The following is a 25,697-nucleotide window of genomic DNA, read 5'->3' on the forward strand; positions in this document are numbered from 1 at the left end:
AACCTAATGCAAAATTGTCATTTCTTTAATAAGACATTAACTATTTTTTTCTACGGACCTCCAAGTACCTACAAATCCAAAATGTGGCCCCGCAAAGGGTTTGAGTTTGAGACCACTGGTCTTGAGGGATGCATTTTGAAGTGCTTTTCAAAGTGCCTAGTTTGGCAGACTCACCACTCTCTCCTAACATAGTCGGAGGAGAAGGGCTTTATAGTACTTTGAAGCCAACCTGTTAATTTTTGTGTCTTGGTTAGATTAAGGACTGTAAGAACTGAGGGACTCTTGTTTTTTTTGTGTGTGTTTGGATTGTTGGGGTTTTTTTTTGTTTGCAAAAATAGTTTGAACTTACCAGGACATTGGGATAAGGACTCTATGATTGGCCTGCTCAGCCAGGTCAGGAAAGTCTTGTGGGGGGGTTTTCTTGTCAAGATATGACCTGCTTTATTTCCTGAACAATCCTGTATGGAAAATAAATGAACTTATTGAAAGCTTACCTGTTTTCATCTGGTTTCCATTCTGACCTTTGTTTATTGTGGTAAGCCCACCTGTACAGGGACTTCCTCCTATTTGGGGAAGCACGCCAGGCCTATATTGTGGCTGTGTGCCGGTCCCTGCTGTACCCCAAGGGACGGCCAAGCTACAACATCTATACCAAGGTACCTACCAACATATAGGGGTAGATTCAGGACAGATATGGGTTTGGTCTGACTTAGGTGCACTCATTTAGGCCAAGAAAACCCTGGCCTAAATGGAGGTGCACCTAAGGTTTTAAAGCCTACTGGCATGTAAGACTGCTTAGGTGCCATTAGGCCCGATTGTATAAATGTTGCCTAGCAGATAATTAACAGTTGCACTCAACGATGCCTAGGAGTTAGGTGCCATTTGTAAAATCAGGGCCTTAGCACACCGCTATGGTATTTGGTGCCTAACTTTGTTACTTACATTGAATTTACCCCTACAGTTTTCTAGGCCTACTGGAAATAAGTTAGTTTATTTTCACTTTGGGATACTAGTTACTGGAGCAGCAGACACCTGAACCTTCCCCTCACTCCCATCTCCTGAACTTGCAGCTGCTAGGAAAACAGAGATGAAGGAGTAGAGGGAGAGTGGGCGTGGGAATTACCGGTGAAATATAGAACAGAGAGAAATATTGCAGGATAAAGTGTTTAAGGTACAAAAGATTCCAGGACCTTCTTTCATGCTCCCCCCCCCCCACCACCACTCCACCCCTATATGCTCTGTCACCCCCTCACACACATACCCTTCAAACACAAATATGAGCACATTTTTATTAAATTTTAAATCACTTTAAAATCAGTAGTAAGCTTTATTGAATTAAATTAACCAACAAAATGCACTTAGGATTGTATTTGCACTGAGGACATTAATATATATATAGTATCAGTTTTCTGTATCCTTGAGCACTTAATTAACAGGAGAATAAACACTTACATTTACAATTTGCAAACACCTAGAAGCAAAAGTCTTAATTATGCCATCTCTGAATTGGAAACCTCAGGTCCACCTAATTTAATAACCCGGTAGCTCTCAGAATTAAAGTTGAGACTATAGTGTACCTCTCTCTCTATGCGAGACATTTGCCTTTGGAAAGAACATGGCACTCTGTTCTGGGTGGTACTGGAAGAGGAGCCGAGAAGCACAAGGACCTTAATGGCTTCAAACTACCTGTTAATGACTGTGGTAGGGGATACCTGCCTGGCAGCCTCTGTCTTCAATTAAGCATCTGTTGGAGTTGGAAGGATGGCTCTTAATTGGAAAAAAGCAGATTCTCAGCAGGCTGCATTTTCTGCACAAAACTGGTTTACCACTTAACCCATATTGTACCTTTGTTCTTTTTTTTATTTTATTCTTTTGCTATGCATTTCTTTCCATAAAAAACAACAACCATACTCCCTTCCTATATGTTTGCAGAAGAGGGGGCAAAGGTTCTTATAGCAAAGTCATATGCTCATATAGCAAAGTGGTAAAATTCATGTTTTTTTAACTAAGCTTTCATGGACATGGGAACCAGTGATGATTTGTGTCCCAGTCACCAGCTCCTTTCCCCTCCCCTATTGAGATATATTGTCTAGTACTTATTCCAAAGACCTGTTTTCAGCTATCTTTTACATAGAGCTGATTGTTTAATTGTAGATTAAAGATTAATGCGCGTATAATGATTCCAGGAGGACACTTCAGACAAAAACATCCCGCATCAGGCTTAGCGGCATCCATTTTTCAATTTGACCATAAATTTGGCTTTGAATTAAATAGTAAGTAGCTGTGATTGCAGAGCTGGTCTCCGAAGGCACTCACGGGAATGAAAATAAATGAACAGGCTCTCACACAAAGAATGTTTCATTATGGCCATTAGTGGGCAGATTCTCTGTAGGACCGAAGGTGAAATAGTCTACAAGAAGCACTGGCACATATCGGTTGAAATGGGAACATGAAAGGGTGCAGAGGTTCAGACAAAGCAAGTTTTGCTGTGGCTTTTTGGAAAATGCCTCCTGATTTGATCCTTGACAGTCAGATATATTTTTAAGAATATTTTTGGAAAAATTCTTTGTGAATGTTTGCCTTATAAATTATTACTCCCTTTCAAATCCTGGAGTCCAGGTATCATAGCAGTGAGGGCAAGAGAAGCCAAATAGTAGTAGGCTGCAGACTGTGGGAGGCTGGTTCAAATTCCACCGTTGCTTCTTGCGGAGATGCCAAGTCTCACTCATGAGGAGTGTGTCACACTCATTTGAAAGCTCTCTTACGCTCACCTTCTTTGAGTCCTGTTTCTCACAAATCAGAGTTTCAGAGCCAGTATACTGATCTCACTGCTTTCAATAGGAAGAGATCTGAGCACATCGTCCTTCCCACTACCTTCCTTCCTTCCCTTTCCTGTCCCTTTTCCCTTTACTGCAAGTAGAGAATGACACGGGGACATATGTGCCCCCATCCCCGCAGGAGCTCAATTTCCCTGTCCCCGCGAGTTTTGTCGCTGTCCCTGCCCCATTCCTGTAAGCTCTGTCTTAACCACACAAGCCTCGAACACTCATGATTGTAAAGTGAGGCTTGTGCAGATGAGGACAGAGCTTGAAGGGATGGGGCAGGGACAGGAAAAGAACTTTCGGGGACGGGACTGGAAAATGAGTTCCCGTGGGGACGGGTAAAAATTTGTCCCGGTGTCATTCATAACTGCAAGTACATGTGCTCTGAAACTGATGTACATACTTTTAACTACTGGGTGGGAGACAATTTTCAGTGCAAAACATGTACCCAAGTTGCTCTCCACTTTGTCTATATTCTTCCAGAGACTCAAAAGAAAAGCCAATATCATTTATGGCTGCTATGCTTCATTTGCAAAACAATCCTGCACTTAAATACCCTGCATGTACCATTTGAAAAATCTCACTCTTTGGCCTTCAGTTTTATTGCTTGACCTGGTAATTCTCACTCATTGGGATAGTTTGCCCTTGACATCTCTGTTCTTGTGATTTTGGCAAGTCACTTATCTCTGTATTTCTTCAGGTCCATATGCAGTGTTTATCTTAAATGTTATTTAGTGCGGGCTGAATTAGACCAACCCTTATCCAGTAATCAGCATTGAATATCATTACCACCCAAACAACTTTGGGGGTCCTTCTTGTCTCCACGCCTGGACTGCCCCAGCGACATTCTTTGTGTGCCTTTAAAAATACAGATACAGCCTGGTCAATGGGACTTATCTGGATTGAAGCTTCTCTTATCTGGATAAGTTCCACTGAATATCTATCCCTTTGATTATAATTCCTCTGGGCATATAAAAATAATGTACTGTTCCTGAATGTAATTTATCTTGAGCTACTACCAATAATGATGTGAGCTAAATTTAAAAACCAAATACCATATATACTTGAATATAAACCGATCCGAATATAAGCCGAGGTAACCTCCCCCCCCAAAAAAAGGGGGAGGGGAAGGTTGACTCAAATATAAACAGAGGTTAGAAACTTGGGTTATTACTGTAAGCCAATCTACAAAGACTAGATATTTTTGCCATAAGTTTTAATATATTATTTAACTTTACAATGTCTCATTTTAACCTCTTTGCTTCCTTGACATAAACTTTAAAAATAGAAAAAAGTTTTTGTTTGTAATACCACACAAAAAAAATGAGACATAAAAATGGATAAAAGTCACAGATCATAAAGATAAAATCAAGCAATATGCCACGTTAATGTATAGCATAGCTTAAAATATAAATTTAGCTGAAACATAAATTTAAAATAATAATATAGAATATAACAGGGGTGTCAAAGTCCCTTCTTGAGGGCCGCAATCCAGTTGGGTTTTCAGGATTTCCTCAATAGATATGCATGAGATCTATTAGCATACAATGAAAGCATTGCATGCAAATAGATCTCATGCATATTCATTGGGGAAATCCTGAAAACACGACTGGATTGCGGCCCTCGAGGAGGGACTTTTACATCCCTGGAATATAATAATGCAATAAATATAAGAATAACCACAATACTAGCAGATAACTACTAAAATGACATGCATTATGTGTGTGTACCTTGTGTGTGTACACCATAGAGGTAAAACAAAGCATTTAAGAGAAAACACAAATCAAGACATGAGGCTGGAGAATATAACATAGCATAAAATTCATTACTATGTATGCAGCAAAGATAACATGTGGGCACATACACAAAAATGTTTTCCGAGACTATCAATATCCCTTCTTCTTGCTGAAGAACATTTAGGGGTCCTTTTACAAAGGCGCAGTAGCGGTTTAACGCGCAGAATGCCGCGCGTTAAACTGCCTACCGTGCTAGTACCTAACGCCTCCATTGACGAGGCGTTAGGATTTTAGGCTGCCGCGGGGGTTAGCGCATGATGAAATGTCCAACGCGCTAACCCCCGTAGTGCGCCTTGATAGAAGGAGCCCTTAGTGTTAACTAAAAGTTTAACTTCTGCAGATCATTTCCGAAACTTTTGAATAGCCATAGGGTTCATTTTTCGAAGCACACATCAAGCAATATTGTAGTGGAGCAAGGGTTATACTCTGAAAAGGAAAAACTTATCAAATCCTCTGTGGAAGTTATGATTTGTATTGCTGGTTAACTCCAATAGCTGTCTTATTTACAAAAGTGTTTATAAGCTGTGCCCCAAAATGGGTTCTCGGTTTATATTCAAGCCTTGATCTTTCTTCCTTCCTCCCTCTGTCCCTCCCTCCGAAACAGGCCTCCCACCTCCCTAGCCAATAGCCTGCACTTGTTTTCACCCCTGCCTAATGGCCACTTCCGTGCTACCACCTCCCCACCCGATGACCGGCACATCTGTCCCTCCCCCGGCCGACCGGCACTGTTCTTACCGGCACAGTCTGAAGCTAAGACCAATGTTGTGTGTTGAGTCGGAGCAGGGCCTTGCGCATCTGCGCATTATCAAAGCCTCTGCTGGCGCCTTTCCTTTCCGAGATTCTCAGAGAGGGTGGGAACCGGCAGGCCTTGATCATGCACAAATGTGCAATGCCCCGCTCCAGCTCAACACAGCACTGGCCTCAGCTTCAGACTGGAAAAGAACCGGTCGGGGGAAGGGACAGATCTGCCGGTTATCAGGGAGGGAGGTGGTAGCACTGAAGTTACCATGGGGCAGGGGTGAAACAAGTGCCGGCTATTGGCTAGAGAGGTGGTAGGCCTGAAGTGCCGGTCGGGTGGGGTCAGGAACAGAAGTAATAGTTAGTGGGGGAGGGGGGAATGTAATCTTCGGAGAGAGGGAGGGACGGAGGAAGGAAGAAAGATCAAGGCTTGAATATAAACCGATAACTCATTTTTGGGCCATTTTTTTGGCCCCAAAATCTCGGTTTATATTCAAGTATATATGGTAGCAGATGAGGTTTGTATAGAAGAATTGGGTCTTATGAAACTGCTAACCTTTTATTTTTTTTCTATTTTCAGGTAAGAGACACTCTTTTCCCACCTTATACTATTTGTCAGTAGTATTGGCAGCCTACAGCTGTTCCTGATGCAAGTAAGACATTCAGTCTGTAATTTTTCCTCTCTTATATGCAGAGTATGTCTTTTTAATTATCACATAATCTCACTGGCACTTTATTTGGAAATGATGATATAGTAGCACATTCCTGTTGAAAGGAATGTGCCATAACTTGGCTGAGCCAAGCTAACACAGGGACTGCTTAGAACAGTGTTCTTTAAAGCAAAGCCTGGGGGCCAATGGCGGCCCTTGGAGACCTCTGGTGTGGTTTTTTTCATGCTACCCTTTACCTCTCTAATCAAGCTCATGACTGAAAGGGGAATGTGAATGAGAGGAAATGTCACATGCTTGCAGGACAAAACATTTCTCATTAGATGAAAAGAATGGATCCAGAATGCTCTCCTCCTTGAGGATACCCTCAATAAAAAGTTTGAAGGTGCATTGGTGAGGTAGATGTTTTTGACACATACTGGTCAACAGTGTGGCGGCCTCACATGGGAAGATATTTAGCGGCTCTCCGTCAGCTCATTTGGATCCCGAGTGGCTCCAACTTAAAAATGAGTGAAAATCACAGGCTTAGGGTAAAAGGAAAGGAAGGAGAATGGGGGTGGCGATGGGGAGGGTATGAATGTCTGAGGGAAATATGGTTATAAGGGGGAACTCTGATTGGTGCATTGAAGGTTCCGGATGCACCAATCTGTATGTTGGAAGAGTTGATGGGCTTTTATGAGAGGAAGAGTTTTATTTTGTGGAGAGCTCGTGTATGAGGCATGGTTTTTTGACAGTCCCTCCCTCCCCAAGTTTGTGATTTTAAGGTCATGTGGGGTGGAGCAGCTGATGGGTGGAGCAGCTGGGCAAGTTGCAGTGGTAATGGAGGAGGCCATTCCTTTTTAACATGGGCTCACTGGAATTTTGGGAAGGTGACCCCAGGAATGAGAGGTGGGGACAGATTTTTGTGCATTACTGTCATGAATCCTAGGTGATTAGCAGATTTGGCAAGGGGAGATGGAGATTAATGCAATGAAAATGGAGGTTTTGGTAAGTTAGAATGTGACTGTCTAACCATTTACTTGTTTAACAAGTATGTTAAAGTATGTTTAACAAGACATAAATTCAATTGTTATTTATGAGGAATGGTTTGGTGCAATGGTGTGGCTGATTAGTTTTGCCACATGTCTTGATATCCGATAGTGTAATTTTAACTGTGGAGAAAATTTTATTAATTGTTTCAGGGACTATGAATGCCAGAGTTATGAATGCCAGACTTAAGAACCACGCAAGAGGTTTTTTTAAAAAAAACAAAAAACAGGATTTTAGCACTAGGCGGAGCGCTGAATGCTCTATGCTGCGCCAATTATCATAGAGTTTATATGAGTGTCAGAGCACCGTAGAGCATTCAGGGCACCAGCTGATGCTAAAAACCTCTTGCAGTGGCGTAGTAAGAGGGGGCGGTCCGCCCAAGGCGCCATCTTGCTCAGGGCACTGGCATCCCTCCTCCTTTCCGCCCCCATCACTCCTACCCCTACTATGCATGTGCCCCTTACCTTCCACCATACCTTTTTAATTTTGGCGCGAGCAGCCACCAACTTGCTGCCTTCGTCGGCTTCAGCGCTCTCTCTGAATTCACTTCTGGGACCTATGCCTAGGCAGTGATATCAGAGAGCGCGCCAAAGCCAATGCAGAAAGTTGGTGGCTGCTCGCACCAAAGGTAAAAACATACGGGGGAGAGGTGCTACTTCCTGGGTGCTGCTCACCCTCGTTACAGCACTGATCTCTAGCGCGGTTTGTAAAGGGGGTGAGTTTGATGGGAATACACTTCTCCCTCCTTATTCGCGGTTTCAGTACTCACGGTTTTGCTTATTTGTGATTTTTCACATGATGACACCTCCCCCCCAAATTGCGTCATGAATAAAGTACTGTATCGATAAAAAGTTTGGCGCTTATCAGCTTTCACCAACGCTGCTTCCCAGCGTGCACAGAGAAAAACGCTGTTATTTGTGATTTCAATATATTAAAGGATGGCTGTTACAAAAAAACAGCGAATAACATATAAAAAGTTATTTGCGGGTTTTTCCGTATTCGCGGTCATGTTCCGCCCATAACCACCGCGAATACGGAGGGAGGAGTGTATATAATTTAAAATTCTAATGCTGGCTTTTATAAAGCCACGGTAGAGGTTTCTACCTCACGCTGGCGAGATAAATGCTCCAACATTCATAGAATTCCTGTGAGCATCAAAGCATTTACCTCATTGGCCCACAGTAGAAACCTGTACTACGGTTTTGTAAAAGGAGCCCTGCCCCTAACCCCCTCTTTTACTAAGGTGCACTAATCGAATTAGCGCATGCTAAATGCTAACGCGTCCATAGACTAACATGCACACGTTAGCATTTAGCATGCGCTATATTGATTAGCGCACGCTAACCGGTTAGTGCACCTTAGTAAAAGAGGGCCTAAATCTATTACTTTTTCAAGCAGCTAGCAGCAAAGCTTGGGACACACCAGCAGTCAGCTAATGTCCGGAAAACCCCGCAGTGCTGCTTCGGAGGGATGCCTCTTCCGTCTGCCAGCCAGCCTTCCATGTCGGGTGTCTTCCACATGTTGGAGAGCCTCTATCTGAGCATACGCAGCCAAGTGCCGTCCCACCTACACGCTGCGTATGACATGCACAACGTCAATCATCAACGTTGTGCGTGTCATACACAACGTGCAGGTGGGACGGTGCTCAGCTGCGCATGCTCAGATAGAGGCTCTCCAACATGCGGAAGACACCCGACATGGAAGGCTGGCTGGCAGACGGAAGAGGCATCCCTCCGAAGCAGCACTGCGGGGTTTTCCGGACATTAGAAGCATCCCCCCGAAGCGGCACTGTGGGGTTCTTCAGCGGATGATGGACGGAGGAGACGGCGCTGCAGCACCCGGAACCCGACAGGTAAAGACCCCTGGGCCACCTTTTGGGTTCTGGAACGAATCGTCTACATTGCCACTATTTTCTATGGGGCATTTTGCTTTGATATACGAGTACTTTGGATTACGAGCATGCTTCTGGAACGAATTATGCTCGTAAACCAAGGTACCACTGTATACTATTTTCTGATTTTGCAATGGCAATGCATGTGTACTTCATAAAAACTAGATATTGGCATTTACACCTGCTTTGAGCTAAGTGTTCATTCAGACGTGGGTTTGGTACACGTTTTTTAAGGGTGTAACAGTGTTGATGCTTAAAACCACCCTCTAACAACTAACAAAATAGATTTATTTAGTTCAGTATCTTAATTAGCTGTTCATGAATATTCAGTTTTGTCAAATTTAGCTCTTTTATGTTAAGGGCTGGAACTTACATTCATATGTTATGGGAATATCATTTATACATGTAAGTACAGGCACTCAGAAGTTAGTTAGTTAGTTATTTAATTCGATTTCTATCCCGTCCTCCCAGTAGCTCAGAATGAGTTTCAAGCAAACATTCACAGTGGAATACATTTGGACAGTACAAAGACTATACAGCAACTTAAGTACAGGTTAAGAATGGAGAAGAGAGTGCAGAAAGGAAGGGGGAATTTAAGGGGGCAATGGGGGTTGATTGCAGTTCGAATTTTAGTTGAAAAGTAGGGTCTTTACCACTTTCCGGAAGGTCATCAATGAGTTCTGTAATCTGATTTGCGGGGGCAGTTGGTTAATTGTGAGATTAAAGGTGGGGCATAGCCAGCAAGCCATGGTGGGGAGGGCAGAAAGAGACTGGGAGACCATACATTTCTTCTCCCTACTCCCCACATTAGGTATCATGTGTTTGCAGGTGAAGATGGCAAAGCACCATCAGTTAAAGAAATCCACTGCCAAAGCTGCCTCCTTGTGCTGCGTCAAGAGTGAGGAATTCAGCCGGGGGCCTCACACCGGTCTCGTCCCTCACTCTGACATCATTTCCTGTTTGTGGGGCCAGGAAGTGACATCAGAAGGAAGGCTCAGCCTTCTTGCTACCAGCAAAGATGTAAAAAGGTACCGGGAGGGGGGTGGCATGGCGATGTTGGGGCAGCAGAGAAGAGCACATCAGAAGGGCACATGGGGCAATGATGCTGGGCATTTCTGCCCCAGGCACCAACCTCCCTCTCGCTACATCACTGAACCCTGGATATTCAGTGTTGGGCATGTCCAGCCTCTAGCACTGAATGCCCAGGTTAGTGCAGCAAGCTAGCTTTTAACCAGGCTTCTGTCTTACCTTTATCTGCATAAGTACTGTCACTAACCATCTAAGTAGCACCTTCACCCATATTATTGCCCTGGACTGCCTCAATCTAGCTGGTTAGGGAATGTCTGGGTATACTTGATATTCAGTGGCATTACCCAGTCAGAGACCACTGTTCAGGCAGTGGGCCTGATGGGCCGCCACGGGAGCGGACCGCTGAGCAAGATGGACCTCTGGTCTGCCTCAGCGGAGGCAACTTCTTATGTTCTTATATCAGCAGCTGACCTGCTCAATGGGATTTAACTGGGTAGGAGCCTCTTCCGACCAGTTATTCTCCTTGGAATATTGATCCACCACTCTTTTTCTCTTAACTGATTGACAGTATATAGCATAAGAGTCCCTCGTGTTCAGAGACTTACAAAAGTCAGACAGACTTACAAAAGAAGAGAACCCAAAAATTAGCTGAGATGATCAAATATATGATTTGTATGAGTCAATTCCAGTGCCATGATAAAATCAAGTTTCAGAGCCATTAGCCCACAAAGTGAAAATCATGCAGTGTCCCCTGGGAAGTGACATGTTTCAAGCTCACATCTGACTTCAGAAGACTATCTCCCTTTCTTAGTCGAGCCTGCAGGACAGCACAGCTAAAAATCCTTTCTCTGTAAGAGAGCTTTGAGACAACACAGAAACTTGATGCATGACATACTGTTCTTTTGTGAAAGTATCAAGAATATTAAAGTTCTCCTATTATCAGTGCTTAGCCCGAAGCTTCTTTTAATGATCCTCCCAGATCTTGTAAGAACTCGGTCTAAATTGACTTTATGGCTTTAGTAGATAGTTATACGCTGGCAATTAATGGCTCATGTCACAGTTTTCTACTGTTGGCATCCATAAATTATGCTTTCTAACTGCTAGCCTTTATAACATCTCCATCCCTTATTAAAGCATTAATCTGTTGCTCTGATGCAGCTTTCTCCAAAGAGAAAAAAAAAATAAACTAATCAAATAGGCAGTGTTCCTAGTGGTTTAATTCAGAGGTGTCTGCTGTACCTAGTTTGGTCCCCACATCTTTTCACTAGGCATTTGGGTTCTGTTTCTCATCGTTCCTCTTAGGTCCTCATTATTCTGTCTGCTGCTGAACTTTTCTTTTTAATTCAGTGACAGTGATAAAGCCAGAAGAGAAAGCTCTGAAGAATTTGAACTGTATCCCACTGATGTGTTATACTCACCAAGCAGTCAACGTGACTTTTTTTTTTTTTTAAGATCAAAAAAGAAGGTGTGTTGTTTTTTTTGTTTTTTTTTAACTAAGAGAGTGCAGTGTAATACAGGGCTCCTTTTACTAAGCTGCGCTAGCGGTTTAGACGCTAATGCCAGCATTGAGCTGGCGTTAGTTCTTGGCGCGTAGCATGGGGTTAGCGCACACGGCAATGCAGCGCGCGCTAAAAACGCTAGCGCACCTTAGTAAAAGGAGCCCACAGTGAAAGCGATGGAATGCTATCTTGTTTACTAGATTTAATTGCTCGAACACACTGAACCTGTTCTTGCTACCATAGCTAATTTCTCCCCTCTTTTACAAAGCCCCATAGCGTGGGCTGCTGTGGTAACTGTCCCAAAGCCCATAGGGATTTAAAGGGTTTGGGGGCTTTTGCCATGCGGCTTTGTAAAAGAGGGGGGAGGTTAAATATGTCCTGGAGTGGCAATCCTGAGCTTGTTTTCAGCATTGAAGCTTGAATAATGTGCATAACCAAGTAGGAACATTTGATAAAACAAAAGTGACTTTTTTTTGGCTAAAGAGAAAATCTAAAAGGCATTCTTACTTAGATATATGTCCAACTAGCCTGTTAACTTATGTCCCCCCCCCCCCCCTCTAAATTTCTGCTTTGGTTAGCACATCTAGTAACGCTTGCTTAGAAAATGGACTCTATCCCAAAACAATATCAGCTATAGCGATATCCCCCATACCAAAAGCCGCAAACCTTGACCTGACTAAAGTAGAACATTTCATGCCAGTTGCGGCGATTCCATGGCCTGCCAAACTACTAGAATTCTGTGTTAGTACATAACTAGCTCTATTAAGAGCATAAGAATTGCCGTTGCTGGGTCAGACCAGTGGTCCATCGTGCCCAGCAGTCCGCTCACGTGGCGGCCCTCTGGTCAAAGACCAGTGCCCAAACTGAGTCTAGCCTTACCTGCGTACGTTCCGGTTCAGCAGGAACTTGTCTAACTTTGTCTTGAATCCCTGGAGGGTGTTTTCCCCTATGACAGACTCCAGAAGAGCGTTCCAGTTTTCTACCATTCTTTATACTGCTACTAATTACATTACATTACAGATTTCTATTCCGCTTGTGCCTTGCGGTTCTAAGCGGATTACAAATTAAGAGACTGTATAATTTCAGGAATAATACAGTACATAGAATCAGGAATGTATCAAGTTACAATTGATTAGTCTGGAAGTTTCCAGGAAGCATTTAGAGCACATAGTAGATAAATAGTAGGTTGTTGAAGTGAGTTGTACAATGTTTAGGTATAGTTATGGTGGTAGTGTTCGTGTGTGTATTTTCTAGTGCTATGTTGAGGTCAAGATGATGGAAAGTATTTTTTGAAGAGATGAGTTTTGATTTCTTTTCGGAATTCTTTTATGTCTATTGAATTGATCAGTAGATTGGAAATGGTAGTGTCAATTTTTGCTGCCTGTGTAGCTAAAAGGCTGTCATATATTTTCTTGCGTCGTATACCTTTGAGAGGAGGGTAAGCGAATAGTTTTTGAGTTCTCCTTAATCTGTGTGAGAGATTACGGTGTAGACTTTTGTTTAGGTAGCTGGGTGCTGTTCCGTGTGTTACTTTGTATAGTAGACAGTAGAATTTGAACTGGGATCTTGCTTTTATTGGTAGCCAGTGTGATTCAAGGTAAGCGTTGGTGATGTGGTCAAATTTGCTGAGGGAGTAGATGAGTCTGAGGGCCGTGTTCTGAACAGTCTGTAATTGTTTTATCATGTAGTTTGGGCATGATAGGTATAGGCTGTTGCAGTAGTCTACTATGCTTAGTACTAGGGATTGTACTACTATCTTGTATTGATCTTTGATGAAGAATTTTCTTATTTTTCTTAGGTTACGCATTGTGAAAAATGCTCTTTGGATGATTTTGTGGATTTGGGACTGCATTGTGCAATTTCTGTCTAGTTGAATTCCTAGGATCTTGAGTGTGCTTTGCATTGGGTACTTGATTGTGTTTAATTCCAGTTCTGTGCATGATGGTTTTTTTTCCTTCTCTAATAGTAGGAATTTAGTTTTTTCCGAGTTCAGTTTCAGTTTATGACTTGACATCCATTTTTCTACCGTTTCCATTATTATATTCAGGTGGTTTGTGGATAGGGGGTCTTGTATGTTGAAAAATGTATTGTGAAAAATGCTCTTTGGATGATTTTGTGGATTTGGGACTGCATTGTGCAATTTCTGTCTAGTTGAATTCCTAGGATCTTGAGTGTGCTTTGCATTGGGTACTTGATTGTGTTTAATTCCAGTTCTGTGCATGATGGTTTTTTTTTCCTTCTCTAATAGTAGGAATTTAGTTTTTTCCGAGTTCAGTTTCAGTTTATGACTTGACATCCATTTTTCTACCGTTTCCATTATTATATTCAGGTGGTTTGTGGATAGGGGGTCTTGTATGTTGAAGGGGATGAGGATTGTTATATCATCCGCATAGCTGAATGATATTGTGTTTAGGGTGTCTAGGGTATTGCCGAGGGATGCTATGAAGAGGTTGAATAATATAGGAGATAATGGTGATCCTTGTGGTACTCCGCATGGGTTTGACCATGGGTCAGATAGATGCTCTTTTGACTTGACTCTGTATGTTCGTGTTTTGAGGAAGCCTTGGAACCAGTTGTGAACATTACCAGAGATTCCAATTGCATCTAATGTCTGGAGTAGTGTGGGGTGGTCAACTAGGTCAAATGCAGCAGAGAGATCGAGTTGAATGAGAAGTAGTTTGTTTCCTTTGCTAAGGTGTTGTCGGGCTGTGTCTAATAGTGATATCAGTAGGGTTTCTGTGCTATGGTTAGATCTGAATCCAGATTGGGATGGATGCAGTATATGATGGTCTTCAAGGAAATTGGAGAGATATTGTGCGACTAGGCCTTCTGTTAGTTTGATATATAGAGGGATTGAGGCGATTGGTCTGTAGTTTGTAGGATTGTCTATAGGACCTTTGGGATCTTTTAGGATAGGAGTAATTATGATTTCTCCTAGTTCCGGTGGGTAATGACCTTCCCTTAGTGTAGTTTGAAGCCATAGTGTGAGGTTGGCTTTAAATTTGGTGGAGGCTGTAGTTAGTAAGTATGGGGGACAATTGTTCAGGTCACATGATGATTTGCTGTATTTTTTGTAAAGTCTGTCTACGTCTGACCATTGTATCTTTGGGAAGGTTGTCCAGATCCTGTCTGCTGGGATTGCTTCATCTATTGTGGGATTGATTTGTATTTCTTCTAATGACTGGGGAGTCAATTCAGAGTGGTTTACATGAGCCTCTGTAAAGGTGTTACAATACAGTTAGCATTTTCTGAGATGGTTTTCAATATAGACACATTTATTCCTACATACTGTATATGCACACATTTACTATAATCAATCATTCTACGTATATATAATACTAGTATTGTATACTATGTTCATACTAAATTCTACTGTACTGTATGTGCCCTCTTATAGATCTACCCCCTCCAAGAAAAAACCCCCACCATGTACAGATATATTATTTCTAACACTGGGGTCCTTTTTACTAAGGCACACTAGCCATTTTAGCGTGCGCTAAACGCTAACGCGTCCATAGAATATAATGGACGCCTTAGCGTTTAGCACATGCTAAAAAGGATAGTGCGCCTTAGTAAAAAGGACCCCAGTGTTAGAAATAATATATCTGTACATGGTGGGGGGGTTTTCTTGGAGGGGGTAGATCTATAAGAGGGCACATACTTTCCCCAGTAAAGTAAGTGCTGCTTTTGCGGTATTTTAATCATTTATATGTGGATAACATAGGCTAAATTCTTTATATGGTGCCCAAAAAATTGGCACCACAAAAGTGTTCTATAAACCATGCTTAAATTTAGGCATGGTTTATAGAATAGCACTTATGCCCTAGAGCCGCAACAACATTTAGGCATGGCCATTTGCATCAAGGAAAATGTGGTACAAATGCATGTGCCTAAATTTAGTTACAAATGCCCATATTATTTAATTATATTTGTAACTGGTGTCTACTGGAATAGTCCATCTCCATTCCAGCCTTGTTCATATTGAGTTCACAGTTGGTTGTGATGACCCCTATCAGTAGTCTCGTAGTACTGCCTCTACATGATCAGCCTTCCAAACAAGAAATTTTCCTATATATTGAGGGCTGACCCTAGAGGTAGTATCTCAAGACTGCCGCTAGAGAATCATCACTACCATTTTTTAACCCAGAGCCAACAGGGGGGAGAAGACAGACCACTCCTGACCTGTCCCATTATACTACTACAGATCTCTCCATGTAAGTTGTTTGATCTCTTGATTTCTTAAAAAAAAAAAAAAAAAAAAAAACCAGCCAAAAAAACCCTCCTAACACAGGTAATTTAGCCAATAAAGGGTTTTATAGAGGCCTTATCAGTTTGATCTTCTGAGACTAATTAATGTTACATTGGAAAATAATGCATTTGGCTTCTTCTCCTCTGTTTGTTGGTCAACCCTGCTATAACTGTTTGTCCTTATTGCGAAATTCTAAGTCTTCTTTAACGACATGCTTTCTAAACAACATTCAAACCTGATTTAAACTTTTAACCTTACAGTTGCTCCTAAATTTTCTAGTGGCAAAGAAGATAGATAGGTACAGACGCAGTGCTATAACGAAATCTGTGCAATTTGGCTGATGATATCTTAGTTTTCCTTGTAACACCAGTTTTTAAAAAGGACACCAGGAAACTACAGAAAAGTGAGTTTGATATCATTGCCTGGAAAAATTTTGGAAACTCATCATTATTAACTAGTTGAGAAATATGAGTCAACCAGGACTACAAGGGTGGTTTGAAAAGTTTGGAGAAAAAAAAGTAGCAAGTTAAACAATGTGGTTTTCATTGAGGGCTGGTCATTTACAAGGGTGGTTTGAAAAGTTTGGTGACAAAGCAATTAAATAACCTAGTCTCCATTGAGGGCTATAGACAGGGCTCCTTTTACGAAGGTGCGCTAGCATTTTTAACGCTAGCCGAAAAAACTACTGCCTGCTCAAGAGGAGGCGGTAGTGGCTAGCGCATGCTGTTCTGCGCGTTAAGGCCCTAATGCACCTTCGTAAAAGGAGCCCTTAGTCCAGGGGTTGGGAACTCCGGTCTCGAGAGCCATATTCCAGTCGGGTTTTCAGGATTTCCCCAATGAATATGCATTGAAAGCAGTGCATGCAAATAGATCTCATGCATATTCATTGGGGAAATCCTGAAAACCCGACTGGAATACGGCTCTCGAGGACCGGAGTTCCCTACCCCTGCCTTAGTCCAGCAAGTTTCCAGTTATTTCATATTGTAGGAAAAATAGCTTATGAAAAAACTGGAAACTCGCTGGACTAACCCCCCTCTTCTACAAAGCCACAACAGCCCCGAAGCCCTTTAAATCTCAATGGGTTTCGGGGCCGTTACTGCGCAGCAGCTGCTAACGTGGCTTTGTAGAAGAGGGGGGTTAGTCCAGTGAGTTTCCAGTTTTTTCATAATCTATTTTTCCTACAATATGAAAAAACTGGACTAAGTCTATAGCCCTCAATGGAGAGAGTAGGTTGTTTAATTGCTTTTTTACCAAACTTTTCAAACCACCCCTATAAATGACCAGCTCTTCCAAGGTAAATAGTGGTACACTCCAGGGGGTCAGTGTTTAACATATTCTTTAAATAATGATTTACAAAAGGTAGCAGTGAATGAGAAAATAACACGTTTCTGAAAGTACTTCAAACACAAATAGGGTGAAGAATTACAAGATAACCTTGCGAGATTGGGGAACTGAACATCTGGAAGGCTGTGTATTCATTTTAGACAAATTAGGAAATATCAGCAACATTTTCAATTGTATTTAGATTTGTAGTTGAAATGAAAGCATAAAATTCCATTCATTTACAAAACATTCTCTTTCATGCAAACTACACATATCATAAAATGTAAACAACCCCCCCACCCCTTTGACTCACCCCCATCTACCCCAGATTAAAGACAAATCTAGTCTTCTTCTCCCCCCCCTGTGATTCTCTCCAACTTCCTCTTTACCTCTCACCACCTTATCAATTATTAGGGTTAGAAGGGGACATAAATGGTCTATATTTTGCTGACAAACACAAAACAGGAGAGTCACTTCCACAAGTCAATATCAAACAAACAGTGGTGATATCCAAGAACTCTGGTGTAGTTGAAACAATAAAGCACACCAGAGTTCATGGCCATCTCCATTGTTTGTTTGTGCTATACTTGCTAACTTCATTGATGCTATATTTCAAAATAGGGCAAGATGGGTTTCTTATTGGTCATTATCACTCCAAAAAAGACTTTAGATTCACTGATGTATATGGTTTAATCTGGTTTTGGTATTGCACACTGCTTCAAGTCAATGGCCCCTCACCCGTCCTCTTCTTTGACCCTCCCGCTCCTTCCTGACCCTCCCTTCTGCATGTGCATTCCACCCCTCCTTGTACCTCTTTAATTTTCCTGCCGTGAGCAGCATCACAAACTTGCTGCCCGCCTTGTGTCTGTTCTCCCTCTGACATCACTTCCTAGGCACGGGACCCGGAAGTGACATCAGAGAGAACCAACACAGATGCGGGCAGCAAGTTTGTGATGCTGCTTGCGCTGAGAAAAATTAAAGAGGTACGAGGGAAGGGGCGCACACACACAGCGAGGGTGGGGTCGGGAAGGAGCAGAGAGGAGGACGGGTACTAGTACCCCCACCAAGACAATGCCTAGGGCAGAATTCACCCCCCCCTTACTATGCTGGGGGAGGGGGAGTATATTAAAATTCTCAGTTCAATGAAGAGCAGCAGTAGTCAAAGTTAAATAGAATGTTAGGATAATTTAGTAAGAAATAGGAAAAATCCCCCTGAATATCATAATGCCTCTATGGATCCACGGTGTGACCACATCATGCATATTGCATGCATTTCTGGTCATTTTATCTCCTTAAGGATATATCAGAACTATCTAACCGAATCAATCATGCTGCCACTTGGTTTAATCGCTAGCCATTCCATCTGGGACTAGACACTGGCGGTGAGATTTAGGCAAGTGAAATTCCAGAACATGAGAAGAATAGGAGTGATGCCCAAGTCATTGTCAGATGACATCATCCAGGCCTAATTTTAAGGCTGGTGTCCTTTGAGGCCAGGAGAATTGTGTGTTCCATCTGTACCCGCCTGAAACAAGCATGCTGCTACTTGATTTAATCACTAATTGCATAGAAAATGGCTCTCAAAAATCAAATACTACATCAGATTTTTTATTATTAATGTACAGGAGCCCTCAATTATTAGCACAAATAATCGCCCTTCAGCGGTGCTGCTAAAACATTAGTTTGCTTATTCTTGAGTCTAGTATAGCTATAGGGCTTCTAAGCTTCCACTTAATAACATCCCCGAGCCTCCCGTTAGATATGTGAAACAGTGCTGTAAACAATTTATAACAATATAAACGTGAAAAATGTGATAAAATATATGTGTGTGTATGTATGTATATATATATATACATACATATGCTTTATAAAGTCACATATACATATATATGCTTTATAAAGTCACATATCTGTCTCCAGGGGTTTAAAGGAACACAATGCATCAAAACTAGTTCTTGAATGTTGTTTCTGCTGAAGCAATCCCCCTCTTATCAGAGTTTAGTTTGTTTGGTTTAATCACTAGCCATTCCATCTGGCACCAGACACTGGAACAGAGGCTTGGACAAGTGAAATGCCGGAAGGTGGATAGAGTTAGAGATGTGCCTGAGGCAATGGCAGATGACATCACTCATGCCTGCTTTCAAGGACAGTAGCTTCTGAGGCATCACACCTCAGGCATTGTACCAAAGGGGCAGGATATGCCCCTCCCTGAGACTCTTCTGTGAAGATGTATAAGAAGTCTGGAAATGTTTAATTTTAATTGTTTGATGGATGTTTGATATTTATTATTGTTGCATATAGATGAGAAGGGCCCATGCGTTTTGTATATTTTGTGATTGTATTATATAGAATCATTTGTTTTTGACTCTGTTAATGCACTGCTATTGCATTTAATACTATTCACAGAAAAAGCAGACTATTAGATAGTTTTAGGCTAATGACATTGGCCTGGATTCTAGTAACGGCCTCCCAAAGTTAGGCAGTGATAGGCATTCTACCGCCATCTAACTAACCAATCAGGACACACATTTAAAAAAAAAAAATCGATGTGACAAACAGTGCCTATATTGAAGGCACTGCTCACATGTCTACAGAAGTACCTAGGGATGCCTAAGGCTGGCATGGGCATGGTTTATGCCAAAAATGGCCTTATGTGTCCTTAGGCAACCCTAGGCACTTCTGTAGGTGCAAGACAGACGCCTTTAATGTAGGCCTGTAAATTGATGGCCTACATTTAATGCACCTCTTTTAAAAACAGCTGTGATTCTAAAAACAGCACCAATGCATGATTGGCATGCAGTGTTGGCCATTTTTAGGCAACCGCCAATGCCAGCACTGTTTATAGAATCCAGGAGATTGTGCATCTTGAAGAAAATTATTATTGAATTGTTGTCTTTTGCTGATCCATGATTTTAACTAAATATAATGGATACATTTTTAATTGTCATTTTATTTTCATTCTGTTGTTCTATATGTCTTAAACTGTACTGATGGAGTCTAACATACCTGTTATTGGTGTAGGGGTTCAAATAAGAGATTTAATTATTTTAGAGGGAGAACGTATTTGAAATATTGTATGGATAATTTTAAGCCTGTCACTGTTAAACAAGGTAGAGGCTTATATTAATTCCTCATTTGATTATACAAATGTAAAACATGGATTCTGAGATGAATCTGTACTTAAGAAGATTGATCTAACCGGACAAATTATAGAATTAGAAGATTATCTTCCTATGCCTGATCATGTTAATACTAGATCAATTAAGTCAACTGCAGTCTTTCTTAAATAGGTGATGGATTTTATGGATTAACATTCTTTGTTGAAACTTGGTTGACAGAGATGGATACTCCTCTGTTACAAACTTTATTCCCAGTAGTTTATGGGAGGGGTGTGTGCCCTAGTGGTTAGAGCTGTTTCCTCATCACCCTGAGGTTGCAAGTTCAATCCCAGTCTGCTCCTTGTGATCCTGGGCAAGTCACTTAACTCACCATTGCGTATTTATGTCACGTAGATATTTAAATGTCTCTATCATATCTTGCCTTTCCTCCAAAGTATACATATTGAGATCTTTAAGTCTGTCCCCATATGACTTATGATGTAGACTACTGACCATATTAATAGCCTTTCACTGGACTGATTTCATCCTATTTGTATCTTTTTTGAAGATAAGGTCTCCAGAATTGTACACAATATTTTAATTGAGGCCTCACTAGAGTCTTATACAGGGGCATCAATACCTCCTTTTTCCTACTGGCCATTCCTTTCTCCAGGCACCCAACCATCCTTCTAGCTTTCGCTGTTGCCTTTTCAACCTGTTTGGCCACTGTCTATCACCCCCAAGTTCCACTTGTCTTTCATGCACAGAAGTTCTTCACCCCTAACGTGTATTGTTCCCTGAGATTGGTGCCAGTAAATTTGGCCAGGTAAAATCTGGCCTAATATAACAGAACTTACTTCTAGGATGCCTAGCAACACCTAAGTCCACTTAGGCGCCACTAAGCATGATACTATAAAGGGCACATAGCAGTTATTAACAAAGGTGTGGATCGGCGCCTAAAAGTTAAGCGCAATTAAGTGCTGTTTATAGAATATGGTCCTAAGTGCTCTTACTTGTTTTCTTTCTTTCTTTTTCTTTGCGAGTGCTATATGCAAATAAGAATTTATATTTGTAAGATATTACCTTAAAGGAGACTATTTAAAAAAAAAAAATCATGGACTCTATTGGTTTTTCAGATTAATATGGCTAAACAGCCCATCATGCCCAACAGAGGCCCATCATGCCCAGCTGTCCGTTCACGTGGCGACCCATCAGGTCCAAGACCTGTATAGTAATACTCTATCTACACCCTTCTATCCCCTTTTCCTTCAGGAAATTATCTAATCCCTTCTTGAACCCCAATACCGTACTCATATCAGGACCTTAAGTAATTACGTTTAGTTCAGAATTGGGAATAGGTATGAGGGGAAATAATTGAAGAACTTGCATAAGAAAAGAGATAAAGCAAATGAGTGAAACTTTTCTCCCGTGATGTATGACTGAATTGAATTTATAGTTTTCTAACCTGCATTTCCTGACAAAGAGGTTGTACAATACATGAAATACATTTAAAAAAATAATACATGAAATACATTTTAAAAAATAATACAGAAATACATTTTAAAAAATTTGCAAATTACATCACATTCCCACACATCACAATCTCAAAGACCCAAAATATTGGCTAAAATACTGTGTTTTCAATTGGCATCATATCAAGCAGACAAACTTATGAGCTCAACTGGAAGCTTATTCCACAAAATTGGCACAACAACCTATAAGCATTGTGACCAAAAGTGAATTAATTGAAATTTTTTAGCTGAGGGAGGTTGAAGATCATAAACATACCTTGAGCGCAAGATTCATATCAAAACAGGTTTAAGGCAGGACTGCAAATACCTGGGACTTACCCATGTAAAGCCTTAAACATCAAGTACAAAACATTGAATAAGATCCTTTCTACTGGTAACCAGTGCAGATTATAAAGTACTGCAAGTAATGATGATTTTAAAAACTAAAGTGAAGGTACAAAGAATTGGAAAGGATATGTTTAGAATCCAATTCTGAAACAGCAAAACAGACTTGGGATCCTTTTACTAAGGTGCGCTAGCATTTTTAGCGCACACATGAAATTACCGTGCACTACACCGCATGGTACGCTTCTAGAATAATAGTGCGCGCTATTCCACGCGTTAAGGCCCTTACGCACCTTAGTAAAAGAAGCCCTTAGTGTAGACAAATTAACTTATATAAAAAAGCTATTAATAGACTCCAAATCTGTTTAAATTTCAGGGAATCACCTTTTTGTTCTGCCAACATTCTTTCATATCTATAATATAGACAAAGTGTCTCACACCAAAAAGGGAAATTTAAACGGTCCCAATTCTTCAAATTTCTTATAATCAGTTGTAGCCCAACCCCTGACATTATAAGAAAAAGCCTATCTTTATGGTCATCAAGTGGACTTTCAGGCAGGAATGATGTACCAAATAAAATAGTCCCATATGATAAAGGCATATGGACTCCAAGAATTAAAGTAATTTTACACTATATGGTCTTCCAGAAAATCAGAATCAACGGGCAATGAAACAACATATGATCTAAAGTACCCGGTTTCAAATTACAATGCCAACATTTATTGGAGCGTGTTTTGTCTAATTTTTGTAACCTCACTGGGGTCCAGAATATTCTGTATAATAAAAAATACAAAGTCTGCCTCATAACTGCTGACGCTGTGTAATTAATTTGACTATTCCATATTCTAGGTCATAGGGTTGTGGAGATATTAAGCTGTATTTCAGTATTCTATATATCATAGAGACTTGTTTTAGGTTTTTTGAGTATATATTCAGATATTATTTTATACCATTTAGATGCGTGATGCCCCTGAAAATCTACTTGAAAACACAGGAAGAGAAAGTTGCCGTTGGCTTGCCAGAGTGCGCCACTCTGGAATCCCTTTTGTATAGCTTGCCTCAATTGCAACCATTTAAAAGATTGAATCTTTGAAAAATTATACGATTGTTGCAAGTGAAGCAAGGAGGCTAACTTATCTTGAACAATTACATCATCTAACGATTGAATTCCCGCCTGCAACCACTGTTTCCATTGAATTTTGGAGTTCCCTACCATTATTTTTGAATTTAACCATAAAGATTAAGATTTTGTAACTTAGAATGAAAAAGAAATACGAGTATGACAGAATGCTCGATCCTCAAGATATTTTTATATGATATGTATATTATTTCCAATATTATTCTATTCTTTGGGGCCCTTTTACCAAAGAGTGGTAAAAGGTAGTCTTAGCATGCCCCTATGCAGATCATTCCTATGCACTAAGGCCATTTTTTCCACTGGGGTGAAATGACCGATGTTATTGTCTGCAACCTATATAAAAGTGCTGCATTGATTCCATAATATACATGTATTGAATTTCAATAATCTAAGCTTGATATTACAAAGGCCTGAATTAATGTGTGAATGGAGTCAAAATCTAAGGTTTTACTGACTGAACAAATATGTCTAAGCCAGTATTAACCTTTTTTTAAAAAAAAAAATACGTGACCTATCTGCTGTTCAAAGGAGGGTTTACTGTTAAAAACAATTCCTAGATAATGAAATGTCTTTACTGGAATCAAATCAACATCTAATAATTTAATAGGATCTGTAGGTGCAGAAAGCATTCCACTAATCCAACAGGTAGTGGGGTTTTTTTTCCTTCAGATTAATAACTAGATCATGAGATGACAACCAATCTGCAACAACAGACACGCAAAAATTGAAGAGGGGCTAAATCTATATTATGTGGGGCAACCAGAAAGATCAGTAGGATATCATCTGCATATACAAATGCATTAATATTCTTTTCTTGGATAAAAGTCAATAATGGACTTAAGATATTTAATAATGGAGACAAAACTGAGCCCTGTGGGACTCCATAGGTCAACTTAAACAGAGATGAAATAGATGTAGATGAAGTAAAAACCTTAAATGTTCTATCTTTCAAAAACGATTCAAACCATTTTAATACCAAACCTGTTATTCTGATTGATTGAAGTTGTTTAACAAGAAGTTCATGAGCAAACCAAATCAAAAGCCTCCTGAGATTTCAGGTGTGCCTTGAGATGTTGGGGAGGAGGAGAGGCACTAGTGCTAGCCGGCCGCCTACAGGATGTGCCTCTCACGGCAAGAGGCACATCCTGTAGGAATCAGCCAGCACTTTCCTTCCCTCTGTGCGTCTTCCCTGCCGGCACCCTCCACTGGAAGCTCAGGGCCCATCTAGAGAGCCTTCGCACATGCGCGGACATTGACGAGATGACATCATTCTTGCACGCGACATCATTGCATCGACATCCACACGCTTCCGGATGCCTCGAACCGCGGCCACTATATTTAGTGTGCCACAACTGGACAAAGTTTGCGGGACACTGGTCTAAGGAGATCAAAAGAATTACATTTTCTACATCTAGTGAAGCATGTAGTTCACTGTTCAGAGATGTTATAGTAGTCTCTGTACTTTGGGTATTTTGAAACCATGTCTGCCATGGGTGTAATATTAAAGTAGGAGTGGGGAACGGACATGATCAGCCAACCTCAAGGATAATAAATTTATTGAAATTATATGACCAAAACATATATAACATATATAGAAAGTATATAACAAGCCTAACAGAGAGTCCTTTGATTCTTTTTGTACTGGACCCCAACACGGTCCGTGTTTCGGCTTGAACAGACTTCCTCAGGGGTATATGACTGAATCCCAGTAGATGGCACTAAGGTACACGCTATAACACCACAGAAAGGGATGTTCTCGATGCGCAATCTAGAGTTTATTGCTCAACGTTTAGCAAATGTGGTAGTCCGCAGCGTTTCTTGGTTCGTAACAACGTTGAACAACAGGATCTAGATTGTGTATCAAGAGCATTCCTTTTTTTGGTGTTATAGCTTGTACCTTGGTACCATCTACTGGGCTTCTGTCATATAACCCCTGAGGAAGGCTGTTCAAGCTGAAACATGGACCATGTTGGGGTCCAGTACAAAAAGGATTAAATGACTCTCTGTTAGGCTAGTTATATACTTTCTGTATATGTTATATATGTTTTTTGAGTCATATAATGTCAATAAATTGGTTATCCTTGAGGCTGGTTGATCGTGTCCCTTTCCCACCCTTATTTTTTCTATACCATTATATGTGGGGTTGTTTTTTTACTTTTTTGTTGTGGGATACTGTAATGCTAAAGTATCTTCAACAAATTTTTTAAGCTGTTCAAATACCACATTTTGACAAGGTGAAGTTCCTCTCCCAGGCCAGCGGAGGGAGCCTGAACAGTTGAATGAAAGAACTAATCTGCATACCATCCTGCAAGAGCTGCTGGGAGCTTTCCCCTCACCCTGAGGGAACAGTGGTGCTGAAAAGGACAGGTCCCAAGCAGAGAGCAGAGAAAAGCAAGAGTTCCTTCGGGAGCAAGAGCTTCTTCAGGAACCAGGCATCCTTTGGAAGGAGGAATGCTGACTTCAGTCCAACTCCTAGTAAGCCCAGTACTGGCCGGTTCTGACAGGGAGCTGTCCAGTGCTGATAGGGAGCGCAGTGCAGTGGAGAGAGAGGCAGTGAGTGT

At 41.1% G+C, this 25,697-nt stretch overlaps 1 protein-coding gene across 3 annotated transcripts in view; it reads left to right on the plus strand.

Moving 5' to 3' along the window:
- Positions 1-25,697, plus strand: part of PDZRN4 (PDZ domain containing ring finger 4) — a 792,627-nt gene that overhangs the window by 556,217 nt on the left and 210,713 nt on the right. The window contains exon 1 of one of the 3 annotated variants that reach the window (XM_033959289.1): positions 5,989-6,009. The exons of the other annotated variants lie outside the window; for them this stretch is intronic. Within the exon in view, the coding sequence (XP_033815180.1) occupies positions 6,004-6,009 (6 nt within the window). The 5' untranslated portion in view covers positions 5,989-6,003. Of the gene's footprint in view, positions 1-5,988; positions 6,010-25,697 lie in introns of those variants that run through there. 3 annotated transcript variants of the gene reach the window in all.

The sequence above is a fragment of the Geotrypetes seraphini genome, chromosome 9, assembly GCF_902459505.1.
Source record: "Geotrypetes seraphini chromosome 9, aGeoSer1.1, whole genome shotgun sequence".
Lineage (NCBI taxonomy): Eukaryota > Metazoa > Chordata > Amphibia > Gymnophiona > Dermophiidae > Geotrypetes > Geotrypetes seraphini.